The following is an 18,321-nucleotide window of genomic DNA, read 5'->3' on the forward strand; positions in this document are numbered from 1 at the left end:
ACAAGATTTTATTATTGAGTAGGTAAATATACGTGCTATGGTAAAATCTTTTTCTCGTAGAAACATTCCAGGCTGATAATAACTTGAGCTGTGAAATTTTTTAATGATACCACGCCCATCTGTGTAGGCATCGGGAACGTAACCGACTATGTGGATGCATTACAGAATGATCGACGAGATTTAGTGTTCATTTACGCACATTTACGCAGACTGTGAGCAGTTTATAGGTGAGCAGACTTTTTCCATCGAGAAGAGCTACACCCTCTGAATTAAATACAGTTATATAAATGGGATCAAGACGGAGCTGTTTCGTAGATCTATTTGTGCACAAGAACATAATGGATGATGAAAGCTACACAGTGAAATGTGTCCGCACAATATTTGTCCACCATTCATTGCGCTGTTAAACTCCATTGATCGTTCTGGTTACCTGTCATCTTTGCACACAAGACTACGTTCTGCAACGACTACGAATTCATATTTAGAAAAATCCCCTTAACTGCCATTACTAGCCTCATGTTTCAAATCATTATATGCCCCTCCTTATCGAAGTCAGTATCCTCGTTGTTATTATAACATCCGTTAAGAATCATCCCAAATCTCTGAAACACAACTTACGAAGAAAAAGACATAAAATTCACCAACAAAGTACCAGACTTAGTCACTTCTCCAGAATCCCCAACACTTCAGGCATAATTACATGATTCTTATTGCTGCTGCTGTTGTTGTTATTATTTTTGTTGTGGTCATCCGCACGAAATCTGGTCTGATGAATTCTAGTCCACCCCATGCAAGCCTCATCATTTCCGAATATTTACTTCGACCCACATCTGTTTGAACCTGCTTATTGTACTCATCTTTCGGCCTCCCTCTGCAGTTTCAAGCCTTCACACTGCCCTCCTGTAGTAAACTGACAAATCCATCCTTAATGTCTCAGAATCTATCATATCAATCGATGCCTTCTGTTACTCAAGTTACGTTACAAATTTCTCCACCGAGCGAGTTGGCGCAGTGGTTAGACACTGGACTCGCATTCGGGAGGGCGACGGTTCAATCCCGCGTCCGGCCATCCTGATTTAGGTTTTCCGTGATTTCCCTAAATCGCTCCAGGCAAATGACGGGATGGTTCCTTTGAAAGAGCACGGCCGACTTCCTTCCCCATCCTTCCCTACTCCGATGAGACCGATGACCTCGCTGTCTGGTCTCCTTCCCCAAACAACTGGTACTGGTACAAATTTCTCCCCAGTTGTGCTCAGCGTCTGCTCGTAATTTCCGCGATCTACTCCTAAAATCTTCCTCATTCCTTTTCCTAATGACGTCATTCTCCTGAGTAATAACCGACCCGAGATGTGAATGAGGTTACTATTTTACCTTCGGAATATTTTACCCTAAAGGTTTCCATCATTACTTACCATACAGCATTTCACAAATTTCACACTGCAGTATGCCATCTACAGGTGACTATGTACCATTGGGATCTTCCTCAACCGCTGCAGTACATTGGAGGCTGGCCTAACGAGTTGCTGGTAGACTACTTCGTTGAATACGCCAGGGTACTGTTTGAAAACTTCGGAGACAGGGTAAGTAAAATGTTTCAAAACGTTTATGTGCTAGTCTCACATTTACTTCGCCTAGGAGCATAATGGTAGTGTACGGTTCCTTAGGTGAAATGGTGGGTCACGTTCAACGAGCCAGCTACCTTTGTGCACGGCTACACAGCTTTGAGGATGGCCCCTTCTCAGCCCGCCAAAGGAATTGGCGACTACCTGGCGGCACACACCATCATCAAAGCCCACGCTCGCGTCTGGCACCTGTATGATGAGCAGTTTAGAGCTTCGCAGAATGGTCAGTACCTGAAGACAATTGTAATATCGCTTGAGGCTCTTAAACATTACATTATCTCATCAAAAGCAGCCTATTAGTAGACATAAATATAAGTGGGTCAACTCTTCATCTTTATGAGGGCTTCAACTTTGCTATGGTCACTTTCAATGAGATCTGTGAGTGTCTATGATATTACAGTAACATATCCCAATAGACAAAACCTGAGAAGGTAGTGGTGGTGGACATTAGGTTATGAAGTGAAGCCCACATTCTGACTCATCCAAAAGAGTTGAGAACAAAACTGTTGGCGGGCTAATCCATTGCACGAATGTTATCGGCCATAAACCATTCCCACAGAGATGCTGCGTTATGACATGGTGCACTGTCAAGCTGATACACTCATCGTCTCTGAACTATTTCTCTACTGCATGCAGAACACAGTACAGTAAAATTTGTTCATATCTCTCCGCGGTTGTCATTTTATTAAGTGATATTAATTGGACTGCACCAAAACCACAAAAAATATTCCTGTACGCTAACAATATCCCCTCCATAGTTCACTTTTAGAACCACACATATTTATATTTAAGTTTCCCCAGGTATTCACCAAACCCAAACTCTTCCATCAGATTGCCGCTGCTTACAGCGATTCATCACTGCAAATCACTTGCTTTCACAAAAAATTGTGGATTATTAGGAGCTACTTTGCCATTGAAGTCCACGCTTTTTAACTCTCTCTGCAGTCGTGGTCCTAGATTGACTGATGGTAGCAGTCTGGAGCGATTACATCCGCTGATTTCTTTTCTTTTTTATTTCAATTTATTTGCATTCCGTTCGTGCCCGTTGAGCCATTTCAGAATCAGAAAGACGGTACGACAGCGTATTGGAAACCAAGTTCTGGTCAGCGATACGAACATAAGGACAATAGAACAACCAGTGTCCGATCAGAGAAAATCTCCGACTTGGCTGATAAACGGGCCAGGGGGCCATCGTTTAGCATCCCCTGATTTCAAAAATGGTTCAAATGGCTCTGAGCACTATGGGACTTAACTTCTGAGGTCATCAGTCCCCTAGATCTTAGAACTACTTAAACCCAACTAACCTAAGGAGATCACACACATCCATGCCCGAGGCAGGATTCGAACCTGCGACCGTAGCGGTCGCGTCGTTCCAGACTGTAGCGCCTAGAACCGCTCGGCCACTCCGGCCGGCTGGGCATGGATGTGTGTGATGTCCTTAGGTTTAAGTAGTTCTAAGTCTAGGGGACTGATGACCTCAGATGTTGAGTCCCATAGTGCTCAGAGTCATAGTTTCCTATTATTATGGGGGGAGGGGGGGGGAGGCTGGGTTTCCATCCAGTACATGACAGTAAATTACGTTACAGTGATACTAGTGGACTACGTGAACGTTCTTGACGATTACCTGCAACTTCTCTTTATCCGAATCCATGATATGTAGAAACGGTGCTCTGTTGCGTTCCAAACTTAAATAGACACGCTATTAAGCAGATGGTTATAATGTATAGCCTCGTCAGGGCAGTGCAAATCATGCAAGGAAGAGTCATACGAGAATGTACCCTGCTTGATTGTTGTTAAAGAATACTCACGTGCTCCGTCGCCGGTAAAATTAGAGTCGTTTATACTGAAGTGTTTCGTGCTGACTACAGTGGCATCGTGGCACATGGCCTGCTCGCGAAAATGTTAAGTGATGGGTAGCCATATTGTTCCATTATTGTTCGATCGTTCCCCTTATGTCGAGGAGATCTGTCGGGGCCTGGTCAGTGGCACAGACATCTTGCTCGAATGCGTCTCTATAGAAGCCCCTACTGCACTGAAGGTAAAACTACTTGTATCATTACAATCTTTCCACATATGTCAGTCATGCCTCAGTGAAGTCTCATTTAAGATGGAGATGGTAGCCAGCATGCTGTTTTGCCATCTGACCTGCTCACATTTAAATGGGTTGCCGGACAGTACTTTTAGTCGATGGCGTGTGTAAACTGCACTACTCGATGACAAGGGGTGAATTGACACCCCACTGTGAGCAATGATTGGAGGAACCAATTTCTGTGGTGTGAAGAGTTAATTATTAGTTCTTTTAGTCCTATTGTAGCAATCTAGTGTTTGTGTAGCTTTCCTCACAGAATTATAACTAAAATCTTGTATGAGGGGATGGAGCATCCACTTGACACGGTGAAGAAACGTATATGGACCAATATTTACGGTACGTTAACATTCCTACCAGGCGAATACGGTGACTCAGTTAGCTGCCAGAACGATGTGAGTTTGGCATTTATTGCCCTACTTTAGCTAGACGAACCCATATCATAAAGTTGTCTTGTAGCAAACGTGTAGTGCAACTCATCACTACAGTCACCACTGAGTATAAACAACGGTGGCATTTGCTTTTACTGTCAAGCATCCATCAGACAGAAAGTATGTTGGGACAGTACGGCTACCCACCAACTGCTGGTTTCCATCACTAAATCTTAGAGTATGTTGCAGCACTTGAAGCCGTCTGTACGGTGTTTCAGTTCGCTAGAAACAATGACGACGCATGTCATCAACAACTTCGTGGCCTCAGAAATCAACATCTGATAGCAATTTGCTTCGAATTAAGGCACTGACAGTATCTGCTAGACAAAGTAAGACGTGGAACAGATACTAACCGCCCAGTCTCGAAGATCGGACAACCACGGAATGGCGCTCGTAAATTTCACTGATGTCGGCATGTGGCACATTCTGCGCGCCACTAAGACGACATAGGAGTGTACGAAGTATCACGCTGTCGACGTCATGCTAACATATTCCAACTGTCGTGGCAAAGGAGACATCTTTTTACAAACGAGAAAATATCTCTATCTAATTTTTAGTAAGTGTAAATATCAAACGAATAGCAAGAAGGTGTTATAATTAATGCAAAAGGCCAGGATTTTTTGCAATGGATTAAAGAAAGTGAAATCTACATTTAAAGAAAAAAAATGGCGATGAATATCATTTCTCCGTGAATAAAGTTCAGGTCAGTTAGGCATATGCTCCACGGAGAATAACATGCATGGGCTTGGTACTTTTTATGCTCGTAGTTACCTTAGTGTGCTCCCATTCCTCCATCTGTGTACTTTACAAGTTTCTTTCTATACTGAAGCGCCAAAGAAATTGGTATAGGCATGCGTATACAAATACAGAGTTATGTAAGTACCCGGAATACGGCGCTGCGGTCGGCAAGACAACAAGTGTCTGGCGCTGTTGTTAGATCGGTTACTCCTGGTACAGTGACAAGTTATCAAGATTTAAGTGAGTTTGAACATGGTGTTATAGTCGATGCACGAACGGTGGGACACAGCAACTCCGGTGTAACGATGAAGTACATTTCTGAGGTAGCGATGAAGTAGGGTTTTTCCCGCACGACCATTTCACGAGCGTACCGTGAAGATCAGGAATCCGGTTAAACATCAAATCTCCAACATCGCTGCGGCCGAAAAAAGATCCTGCAAGAACGGGACCAACGACGACTGTAGAGAATCGTTCAACTTGACAGAAGTGCAACCCTTCCGTAAATTGCTGCAGATTTCAATGCCGCTCCATCAGCTCGTGTCAGTGCGCGAATATTCAAAGAAACATCGATATGGGCTTTCGGAGATGAAGGCCCACTCGCGTACCTTTGGTGACTGCACAACACAAAGCTTTACGCCTTGCCTGGGCCCGTCAACACCGACAACGGACTGTTGATGACTGGAAACCTGTTACATGGTCGCACGAGTCTCGTTTCAAATTGTATCAAGCGGATGGACGTGCACGGGTATGGAGACAACCTCATGAATCCTTGGACCTTGCTTGTCAGCAGGGTACTGTTCAAGTTCGTGGAGGCTCTATATTGATGTAGAACGTGTGCAGTTGGAGTGATACGGGACCCGTGATACTGGTGACACGTACGTAAGCATCCTGTCTGATCACCTGCATCCATTCATGTCCTTTGTGCATTCCGAGGGACCTGGGGTATTCCAGCAGGACAATGCGACCACCAACATATCCAGAATTGCTACAGAGTTTTTCCAGGAACAGGCTTCCGGTTTTAAACACTTTCGCTGTCTATCAGACTCCTGTGATATGTACATTATTGAGCATATCTGCGATGCCCCCTCGTACTCTTAAGAATTTATCGACAGCCCTGCAGGATTCATGTTGTCAGTTCCCTCAGCACTACTTCAGACATTAGTCGGGTCCATGCCAAGTCGTGTAGCGCTACCTCTGCTTGCCCACGAGGGCCCTGTACCAGTACCAGTTTCTTTGGCTCCTGAGTGGAATATCGAGTATGGAGTCATTCTCAAAGATATAATGAAATATCAAGTGACTTGGGAACACTGTCGCATCATATTCTAGTGTATTCGAACACTTGTACGCAAAATAATAGTTCGTGAAAATGATAATAGAAGAGACAATTACAAGACAATTTTTATTGAACCTGGGTTATTTAAAAGTTTCACTGGGTAATCTTCAAGCTTATAATTTGTGTAAGATATCCAGGCTGTATTCGTAAAGTAATCATCCTCTCCAGTTTGAACTGCTTGCTGGGCTAAACAATAAGCAGAGGCCAGTAAGTACCTTATTTGATTTAACCCAGCTATTCCGTTCGGATCTATATGACCCGAAATGGTTATAATTTTCGCTTCTTATTATTATTTAAATATCCAAATAACCTTGTGAAATTTTGTAACTTTTTCTGAAAATGCAATGGCAGTATGTGGTTAAAAAAGTTTTAAAGCATTTTAAGCCATCTGGTCATAAACCTCGAGAGTTGCACTCAAACTGTTCGGGTCAATGTGACTCGACGTTAATGTGATTACTCTAAATTCAAATACTTTCTGGTTGTCTCTTATTTTATAGTAGTAATGACTTTCATTGTTCATACAAACTCTCAACATTCAACAAGTCAACAAAGGCACTGCGTTTACAACAATGGAAGTGTCATTACGACTTGTCAACTGTTCGAATTATCCGTTTTCTCTACTCAGTTTGTATTCTCCATAATTTGCAATGAGTCTGAATTGTGACATAATAGCGATTACATCAGTTACTGGCGCTGAGTTGGAAGAATCGATAAATATCTCAACAGACGAAAGACATGTTCTCCATAATTTGCAATGAGTCCGAATTGTGACATAATAGCGATTACATCAGTTACTGACGCTGAGTTGGAAAAATCGATAAATATCTCAACAGACGAAAGACAACTTTCCGAGTTCGAAGATTATGTCAGCAATGCATCACAAAGTGCTTGTTCCGATGACATTGACGACAGGCCTCAGCTTGTTCAAAGTAGTGTACAGACTTCTGTTTTTAAAAACTGGAACCCGTAATGGCAGTTGCAACCACCAGCACAATACAGCCGTCTGCTTGCTTCGAACTTCGTCGGGAGTACCCCGGGAGTTATCAAGTATGTCAGCAGCAGAATAAGTGACGTAAGAAGTTAATTTGGAGTATTGTTTTCTACAGCACATCACAATGTAATAATAGAGATGTCAAATACTAAGCAGCAACGAGTTATTGTGAACAATGGACAAACATTGATGATTATCTTTTTCACGCATACTTAGCTCCTGTTCCTTGCTGATCTGTATCCCTCACATGAGGAATCTACAAAAAGTTTGTGAAATAAGAATACTGGGTGGAATATATGTCGAGCAACAGTGTCCCTAGGAACATTCTGTAAGATATCGTTCGCCTTGCGAATTGATAGGAAATCCACGAGAGAGGAAAGACGACATACTGATAAACTCACCGCAATTTGAAGCATCTGGAAGAATTGGTTAGAAGTTCTTCCTACACAGTATAATCCAGGGGAAAATGACAGCGTCGACGACCAGCTTGTAGCATTTAGAAGCCGCTGTCCATTCTAGCAGTACATCCCATGTAAACCGGCAAAATATGGGGTCAAGATGTGAACTCTGTGTAGCGACAAATCTTCACATATACTAAAAGCCCAAAGGAGAGTGGAGTGCCACCAGAAAAAAATCAGGGAATGAAAGAAGTTGCTGATCTTACCTGTGATTCGCGAGGTCAGAATGTAACACGTGACAATATTTTTACGTTGTACAATTTGGGACAGCTGCTCCCGAAAAGGAAACTGACAATTTTATAAACCATACGTAAAAGCAAGCCAGGGACTCCTCAAAATATGACCGACAAGGAGGTTCATATCTTCTCATTTTAATTCGCAAATGACGCTACGATGGTCAGTTATATCCTTAAGAGAAATAAGAATGCCGTGCTACTGAACACTCTCCACCGTATTGGGGAAATAAGCGCAGGGCTGATAAGAAGCCAAGAATGATTTTAGACTATAATTCAACAAAAGGGGCTGTAGACAAGCTCGATCAGCTAACAGGTACATATATATGTAAAAGAAAATATAATGGATGGTCTATGACAGTTTTCTACAATATTCTTGCTGTTACTGCTTGTAAAGCATATCTCTTGTGGACTTCGATTGACCCGTTGAGAATGGTCAGAAGCATCCAAGATCCTGAAGGAGTGGCATGTGTGGCTGAATAAATATCAACAAGAAACTCTACTAAAAGTGCACGCTGTATGTTCTGTCCTTCAGGCAGTGACCATAAAATGAACATGTTGTATGGAAATGGTAATAAACATTATGCAAAATACATGTTGATTATGGCTCACAAATGTTCTAAAAATAAGCATGAGTAGGATTTTTTTCACCATTTTATTATGTCGTGTCGTACTGATCTGAAAAGTATCTTTGTGTAGTAAAAGAACAGCAGGGTTAAAATGTTCATCTTATCTTATGCGTATGTTGGATACTTTAGAACCAGGGAAAGGTCCCCCAGTGGTTCATCAGATATCTAGCTATCTGGAAACAGAAGGTAGTGCTCAATAAAAGTGGAAGAGCTCTGAACCTCACTGGAATTTCAGGCTCATGATTACATCTACTTTTTTCCTTTTGTACATGAAACAAGTTTCGTTCTCATAGATGACAGTCGCACCGCAAATAATTTAACTAGTACTATAGTAAGTAGTTGATTATTTGGAATAGAACATGTTGGATCAGTTTCAGTCAATGAATTCTAGAAAAAGTGAAATGTTAGTATGTACTTAGAGTTTTAAGTAAACAGAACATTTTAAGTTCCTTTCGGTGTAAAATATAAATTTTTACGAAACATCTTGCATTATATAGTAATGAGCAGAAATGTCAATCATAGAATAATGTCTTCTTCTAAAGTATGAACCGATAGGAAGTAAGTAATCTCTCTTGAGCTTACAAATGAAGCATAAATGTTCTGAGTAAATTATTTGTTAAGTCACTTTTTTGAATTACCCCATAATACTTATACACAGCAATATATATATATATATATATATATATATATATATATATATTGTAATCATGCCAAGGAACACACACGGTGTCATATTCGAGAACTCTGAATACATAAAAGTTATATTTGATAGACTAGCTGTACTATTTTGTGCATCATGTCAATGACTATACATTATGGTCTATAGTAATATAATCTGATAGCTATATAAGTCATTGTCTCGATATGTTTTACAGGTAGCGTGGGAATTACGCTTAATATGGATGGGCTTGAGCCAATGACAAACTCGACAGAGGATGTAGAAGCTAGTGAAAGAGCACGACAGTTTCAGGTGGGTACTGCAACTCTGCCGTCAAGCATTTGCGACTTTTCAGTGTGTTGCTAGCCGCTTAGAGGTTGCAAAAGATACTAATCACTTCACATACATGGCCTATAAATAAAATAATGATGTCTGTTAGGAAAGTTAATGTGTAATTTGTTCTGCAGCTGGGTCTCTACGGACACCCTATCTACACTCAGAGTGGTGATTATCCGGCAGTGGTGCGACAGCAAGTGGATGGCAACAGTGAGGCTGAAGGACGTCCCCGATCAAGGCTGCCAACCTTCACACAGGAAGAGGTGGAGTACATTAGGGGTGAGTATCGAAATACATAGCACTTGATGAGAATCGAGATCGATAAACGTTATCCCGCACTGTCCAGAAATGATTCTCCAATAAATTGTTCTCACATGTTCTTCATCTTAGATCATTAGTACCAGCGACATTTTCTGAGTGAATAATGTCACATCCGAAAATGTACGGTAACAGCTACTGCTTTCCGAAACTCTGGAACTTCTCAGAACTCATAGGCATCTTTGATACCAATATACTGAGTAGAACCACGCCCGAAGAGAATAACAATAGATTATTCGTTAAAACTTCGAACAATAATCAATTAAAGGAATTTGTTTCACAGTTTGAAGCTGTATGATGAGAAAGTATTCTTAATAAATTTGAAGTGTCAAGTAAAAGTAAAGAGAAGGACTTTTAAAATGTCTCCAAATAGCTTTCGGGAAAGTAAGTGTTCGACACCATCAATAAGTGCCGATATTTTGACAGGTGAAGACCTCGTGATCCTCAGGGCACAAATACTAATAGAGGGAGCTGAGCAGCGAAGTTAAAGTCATCGGTATGCGGGGCGTATGCAGTAATACAACAAACAGGAACGGTAAACACTAGCGCCACTACAGTGAAGCTATCGATATTGAATATTTCTTAACAGCGGGAGAGCAAGTAGCAGGATTCCCAGCAGAATGATAACGGAATCGCCCATGTCTATTAAATTCTATCTCTATCGACTCTGTGCCTCTCGTTTTGTGCTGTGAGACGTGTCACTGTTTATTGTCCAGTTGGAATAACGTTTCTGTCTAAAGTTTTGTTGCGTAAAACCTTTTTTTTGTGAATAGTTGGTTAGTATTTAGTATAGTCTTCTAAAGAATCACGTACACATCGTTGCCTTTGTGCAGTGGCGCCGCCTGATGACCAAGACTGAAATCACCCTACATGGGCGCTAAAGCGAACCGGCTCAGCCGTCCTGAGTTGTCGTTGACGCATCTTCTTTATTGATCGACTTGTATCTGCTCCTTATTGGTGCTATGGATTTTTTATTTTGCACGTTTTATATATATTTGACAGACGAGTTGTGTGATAACCGTCTTTCTTGTTTGCGTCTTTGCCCTGTCCTGCTGGCCTGCTTGGTTCTTGGTGCTCATTTCTGGACAGTGCGGGATAACATTTATCGACACAGTATTCTTATCTTCCCTACTGAATGACGTGGTTGAATGTGCGTGATAACATTTCGTGTGATTACGACCCTGATTTTTATTTGTTGATGGAACACTAGCGCACGCAACAGATGACAAGATACACACTCAGCACCAACACACTCAGTAACTGCTAGCTTTCTTTCAGACCTGCGACCATATCCCTAATGAGTTATCAAAAGAATGGAAGCTATTTGATTTGTCATTACTTACTAAGATAATAAGGGGGTTCTTACTCTTACAATTATGGATCTGAGCTTTTGAGACGACAGGTAATTGTGTGACTGAAATTTTACTACAAATTTTGATCTTATTATTGAACATCATCTGGTATCACTGGTCCATACTATTATCGATACTGACAAGTATTGAAGCAGCTAATTGCTCTCGTATTATCAGCCGATCAGGTTTCACACTATAGGGAGGCTGAAGGGAATTCATTATGACAGACCAGGGCACAACCCTTCCATTCATCGCCACGCTGAAGTACACCGCGATGCACAACGCGAAATGACGCTGCTACACAAATTAATGCACAAGCGCGACGGCACAGAGCTGTGAAGCTAACCATAGAGTTGCTTGAGCACGTAATTTTCAAGTACGCTCGTGAGACGAGCGAAAGAGGTGAAGTTTGGTTCGCGAACTGTATCTAGTACGATATACAGCATTTCACACGTTACCACCTTCCAGACGGAGCGTCTACGCACTGCGTCCTGTCCTCAGCACGTCCCAGCTACTTTCTACCCAACACGCTACCGGCCGACCATACTGATCGTTGTTCGAACTGCCACGTTCCTATTGGGTGAACGCCAGCCTCCGCCCTCTGCACTCCTCAGAATCGATCTTTCCGAGCCGGCCGCGGTGGTCTAGCGGTTCTGGCGCTGCAGTCCGGAACCGCGGGACTGCTACGGTCGCAGGTTCGAATCCTGCCTCGGGCATGGGTGTGTGTGATGTCCTTAGGTTAGTTAGGTTTAAGTAGTTCTAAGTTCTAGGGGACTTATGACCCAAGATGTTGAGTCCCATAGTGCTCAGAGCCATTTGACCCATTTGATCTTTCCGAAGTGCCTCAAGCAATCCCTGTGTTTAACTTCCTTAGTTTCTCTTTTGAGAAGCGTTCTGCATCTGCTGACAATCCTTTTAAACATCCCTTCACCTTCCTAAGCCCAACACATTCACACAGCATGCCCTCATACGTACTGGAAAGATACAGGAAGACGAGGAAATGTGACACATTGAAACGCACTTGAAATAAAAATATTTAGTTACCTCCTAAATGTCCTTTAGCTGTGTTATTCAGGAAGAGTACTCACACTATCGCTTCACAGTGTGGAGACGCATTATTATGATTGGAACAGGTTAACAGTATGTCGATGAAACTGGTGTGTTATTATATTTTTGGGAAGTGGGTAATTTTTATTATTCAGATAATACTGCTTCTTGTATATAATTGTTGTACGATCATGCAGATTACTATATGAACGATATTCTATCCTTACAATATCGATCCGATGACGGCAGCTAGTTACTATCAAAACTAGTCATGAAATAAACTTTTGAGATCAAGCGATCTTGGTTTCTAATAGTATAAAAGACTGACTTCTTCAATAAATATCAGTGAGTAATAGCGAACACTGTTCAAGAATCACAAGTGGAGGAGGTAGACTTGGAAAAGGCCGGGAGTTATGGCAATATTTAAATTAGATTACGTCGTAGTCAGACAGTGATTATTGAAACAGATACTGGACAGTAAGATGTCACAGAGCAGATAATGACTCAGATCTCAATTTAGTAATGATGATGGGTAGACTGAAGTTTAAGAGATTAGTCAGGAAGAATTTACCTGTAAACAACAGAGATAAAGAAGTAGTAAGGAACGGAGAGATACCCTTGAGTTTCTCTAAGGCTTTAGATACTGGGATAAGGAAAAGCACAGTAGGCAGTTCAGTTGAAGAGGAATGGATATCCCTGAAAAAGGCAATCATAAGAGTTGGAAGGAAGAACACAGGTATAAGGAAGGCAACAGCGAAGAAGCATGTAAACCAAAAGAAATACTTCAGCTGATCGACGAAAGAAAGAAGTACGGAAATCTATAGGGAAATCCAGGAATAAGGAAATGTAAGTCACTTATTGACGAACTAATTAGGAAGTGCAGAAGCGTTAAGGTGGAATGGCTGCCTGAAAAATGTGAAGAGAAAGAAGTGATGGTCGGAAAAACTGACTGGCATATAGAAAAGTCAGAACAACATTTGCTGAAATTAAAAGCAAAGATGGCAACATTAAGAGCGCCAAGGGAATTCCGCTTGAATGCAAAATGGAGGGGGTGGGGGGGGGGGGGAGGAAACGGATAGTTGGAAGGACTAGATTGAAGCCCTCTATGAGGGGTAGGACTTATCTTATATGGTAATAGACGAAGAAGCAGTAGTCGATAGGGATGAGATCGAAGATCCAGTACTATAATCAGAGTTTAAAAGAACTTTGGACGACTTAAGATTAAATAAGGAAAACGGGATACATAACAGTCCATCTCAATTTGTAAAATCATTTGGGCAAGTGGCAACAAAACGACTATTCACGTTGACGTGTAGACTGTACGAGACTGGTGATATACCACAAGACCTTCGGAAAAGCATCATCCACACAATTCCGTAGACAGCAAGAACCGACAAATGCGTGAATTATGGCACAGTCAGCTTAACAGCTCATGTATTTAATTTACTGGCATGAATAATATACAGCAAAATCCGAAAGGAAAAAGCACCTCAAAGGCAGTTCTGACGTTGCAGCTGTAATGGAAGACAGACTGAAGGAAAATCAAGACCTTTCATAGGATTTGTCCTTCTAGGAAAATCGTTCTACAGTGTAAAATGCTTCAAGATGTTCGAAATTCTGGAAAAAAATGCAGATAAGCTATAGGGAAACCAAATAGTGTAAAATACGTTCAAGAACCAAGAAGGAGCAATAACACTGAAAAACCAACAACGAAGTGCTCGGATTAAAAACGGCGCATGGCAGGGATGTTGTCTTAATTTTCAAGAGTGTGTTAAAATTTAGAGGATTTCAGTAATACGATTCGCTGATGAATTATGAGTGAAAGTGAAAAAAATGCCATGATCTATTCAATGGAACGAACCGTCTAATAAGTACAGAGTATTGAGAGTAAATCGAAGAAAGGCGAAGATAATGAGAGGAAGCAGAAATGAGAACAGTGAGAAACGTAAGATTAGAGTTGGGTAAAGGAGTTCTTGTGATAGGCAGCAAAGTAACCCATGATGGACGGAGCAAGGAGGACATAAAACGTTGACTAGCACTGGAAAAAAAGGTATTCCTTATGATGAGAATTCTATTAGTATCACACATAGGCCTTAATTTGAGGGTTTCTGAGAATGTACGTTTCGAGTACAGCATTTTATGGTCGTTACACATGGATTGCGGGAAAACCGGAGCAGGAGAGAGTCGAAGTATCTAAGATGCGCTGTTGTAAACGAATGTTGAAAATTCGGTAACTGATAAGGTAAGGCTTGAGGACGTTCTTCGCAGAGTCGGCGAGGAAAGGAAATTATGGAAAACACTTACAGAAACAAGGGGCGGGATGACAGATTACCTGTTCAGACATCAGGGTAAACTGTCGTGGTACTGGTGGGTGATGTGGAGGGTAAAAGGCGTAAAGGAAGACAGAGATTAGAATATAAACAGCAAAGGCGTAGATTGCAAGTGCTACCCTGAAACGAAGAAGTGAAGAAGTTGGCACACAAGAGGAATCTTGGCGGGTGGCGTCAAACCAGCCAGAAGACCGATGACACAAAAACAAGGATATTGATAATTCAGTCTCAACGGTTTCCTTAATAATTCTATGCCAGTAGCTGGAACTGCATTTTACAATCTCTGTACTGTTGTATTCCATAGGAATACCAGTGTCAAGGAAATATTCATCAACAGGACATATTTTTCGGCTGTTGTTAGCGCATGTGACACACATGCTAAGCACTCCAGCCCTCCGATATCCTGATGGTCCGACCAATATATGACGTACCACAACTGCAAGGGGTACTGTAACACCCACATTACGCAAACCAAGATCGTCGCTTAGAGATTTTAAAATGGGCCCTAATGATGGGTGGTGGTCGAAAAACACAATCCACACTATGTTTCTGCAGAATATTACCAATACTGTTGGGAATAGTTGCTACGTAAGACAAAATTGCCATAGGTTTTGCTGCCACCTCGTTCATTTCGTCATCCACTCGACTGACTGTTGGCTGTGAGAGCAGTCTACGACCGTTCTGGCGAAAGGTGACTTCTAGATGAGATAATTCAACAGACAAACTCTCAGCGTCTGAGACAATGTCGGTCTTGTTGCTTTAGTGGTCTTCAGTCTAGAGACTGGTTTGATGCAGCTCTCCAAGCTAATCTATCCCGGCAAGTTTCTTCATCTCCAAGTAAGTACTGCTCAGTGTATTCATCTCTTGGTCTCCCTGTACGATTTTTACCCTCCACGCTGCCCTGCAATACTAACTTGGTGATCACTTGATGCCTCAGAACATGTCCTAACAACCAATCCCTTCTTCTAGTCAAGTTGTGCCACAAATTCCTCATCTCCCCATTTCTATTCAGTACCTCCTCATTACTTATGTGTTCTACCCATCTAATATTCAGCATTCTTCTGTAGCACCACATTTCTAAAGCTTCCATTCTCTTCTTGCCTAAACTATTTATCGTCCCTGTTTCACATCCATACATGGCTGCACTCCATACAAATACTTTAAGAAAAGACTTCCTGACACTTAAATCTATACTCGATGTTAACAAATTTCTCTTCTTCAGAATGTCGGCCTTATGACCCAAGAGACAAAGTTTCACATCACGATGATCAGGGTGGTGACAAATGTGATGCTGAAGTTCAAAATTTCCACACTCTCTTATTGCATTTGTGCCTTGAAAAGGAGAGTGTGTGCATCCGACGAAATGTCGGCGTTTTTCGATTATGACGCCGGTGAGCGTTCCAGTAAGTTGTCCGAATATTTCTCACGCCGGAAGAATCCTCTACAAGGAGGAAATGTATTGTCGCTTGAGGAAGAATTGGCTGTACTAGACTGATATTGCAAGGTGTTCTTCAGATATGTTACCTTATCGCGACCTCAATGTTGTTCCAAAGTTGTGCATAACATTAATCATCCCGGCGTTAATAGCATCAAGCAACGCGTTCGGTCAGGTCTTGTTCGTAATAGGATCCATTATGCTGGCCGAGAGTCTCTCTCTCTCTGTCTCACCGAAGTAGTTGCTGTAAGAAAAAGGAACTACTTCGGTGAGAAAACTGCGGCATTTTCCATGGACTATCTGGACTTTGTTTCTTGGTCCTAGTGTGACTGGGAATTCCGTTCTGTAAGTGCCTGGCATTGGTCTACGTTTGAACGTTTCCATGTCTCGGAGTTTAATACATCTTGACGTACTGTAATCAGCCTCACAGAGAACGCTTTGGACGAGTCATCTTTATCCGTACCAGGGAGAGGTGTAAAAATTTGCAACGGTAGCTAATCGTTTACCAGACGCTTTTTAAACAATCTCCTCAGGCTCCAACGGAGGGTAAAAGAGAAGTATGTCATTTGTTGATAAGAGCGCGTTCGTCCATGAGTATTATAGCAACACCTGAGAGTGCTTCCTTTTCATCACTGACGGTGGTCCTGATATTATCTTGCCCTCGAACGAGAGCTATTCTACAGTGGCACTGAACAAGAAGGGTTACGGTCAGGTGACGCAGTCTTTACTCTCTAATCCAGTGAATCGCCGGCTTGTGCAGACCCAACAAAAAAGGAGGAAGACTAACAGCCTCCTGAAGAAAAGATCCTTGTCGCGAGACACTATCCGAAGTCTTCACTGTTATTGTGCTTTTCCCCGCCAGACCATGCACCCGCGTGAAGATCAAGGAGCAACTGGTTATTTTTAGCTCTATTCTCAGTTACACTGGTACTGCAATATACCGTGTTGCAAAACACCTTGTTAATCTGTTGAGTTCTCTTAGTAGTGCATCACATCAAGAACTCGGCGGATTTCTTTGGTCGATTAGACGAATTGATTATGAATGAAGCTGATATTTTCATATGTTTCGATGTGGATCTCTTTTCACTCCGGTTCCTCTGTTTGATTCGTTACAGCTAACTGAGGTAAAATGCTGTGTGGCTAGGGCCTCCCGTTGGGTACACAGTTCGCCTGGTGCAAGTCTTTCGAGTTGACACCACTTCAGTGACTTGCGTGTCGATGGGGATGAAATGATGAAGATAAGGACAACACAATACCCAGTCCCTGAGCGGAGGAAATCTTCGACCCAGCCGGGAATCGAGACCGGGCCGTTAGGTATGACATTCCGTCACACTGGCCACTCAGCTGCCAGGGGCTGACAGCTAACTGAGGTTACGTTTGGTGTTGAATTAACGATCCTACATCGACACGTGTTGGCTTCCACTTACCTTTAGGGGTTTGGTGCCTCAGTTTACAAAAACGCAACCCTTTAAGCATCGCTTTGTTATGAGTCTGTCTGTCGTCTTGTCTGTCCGACTCTAAAATCCCTTTTTTCTCAGGAACGAGCAGCCGCATCAAGTTCACATTTATGTCCCACATTAAGATCGATGGCCCCCTGGCGGAGGAAAAAATTTAAGCATTTAAGTCAATCAAAACATACGGCCATTTATGTCACAAAATTTGATACTCGATAACTCACCCATCAAACTCTATAGGGTACTTCCCGTTGACCTATAATTATGAAATTTTGGGAGAAGCAATGCTCCACAGTACAAAAAATGAAAAATCACATAATTGTTAATTTATAAGTATATAACAGACAAAATATTTTTGTCGGTTTTTTAATCCGTCTGTGTTTGTTTGTCCGTCTGTTGGGACCCTTCTTTATCTGGAACAATTTTGTGTGTCAAGCTCAGGTTTGCGTCAGTTACTAAGGTTAATGGTCCCTTGGTGATTTAAAAATTGTATGCTTCTAAGTCAGTGCAATCAAAATAATTTTTTAATACTCGAAAACTTACTCATCAAAATCTGTTGCGTATTTCTTGTTGACCTAGAATCATAAAATTACACATGAAGCTGGGATCCACATTACAAGTATAGGAAAAAATCCGAAATTGTTAATTTCTAATCACATAACACGAAAAAAAATTTTGTCATGGTTTATGTGTGTTTGTTTTTTCGCCAGTTAAGACCATTTTACTCTAGAACAGATTGGCGTATCAAGTTCATATTTATGTCTCATGTTAAGGTCTTGGCCTCTTCGCGCTGTGATAATTGTAAACTTCTAAATCAGTTCAGTCAAATGATACATCCCTTTATGCCATGTATTTTGATAGTCGAAAACT

At 41.7% G+C, this 18,321-nt stretch overlaps 1 protein-coding gene across 1 annotated transcript in view; it reads left to right on the forward strand.

Moving 5' to 3' along the window:
• Positions 1-18,321, forward strand: part of LOC124622476 (myrosinase 1-like) — a 78,883-nt gene that overhangs the window by 10,991 nt on the left and 49,571 nt on the right. Inside the window, exons 4-7 of the mRNA XM_047148184.1 lie at positions 1,458-1,580; positions 1,665-1,845; positions 9,397-9,491; positions 9,647-9,794. Coding sequence (XP_047004140.1) covers positions 1,458-1,580; positions 1,665-1,845; positions 9,397-9,491; positions 9,647-9,794 — 547 coding nt within the window. The remainder of the gene's footprint in view (positions 1-1,457; positions 1,581-1,664; positions 1,846-9,396; positions 9,492-9,646; positions 9,795-18,321) is intronic.

Source organism: Schistocerca americana, chromosome 7, assembly GCF_021461395.2.
Source record: "Schistocerca americana isolate TAMUIC-IGC-003095 chromosome 7, iqSchAmer2.1, whole genome shotgun sequence".
Classification (NCBI taxonomy): domain Eukaryota; kingdom Metazoa; phylum Arthropoda; class Insecta; order Orthoptera; family Acrididae; genus Schistocerca; species Schistocerca americana.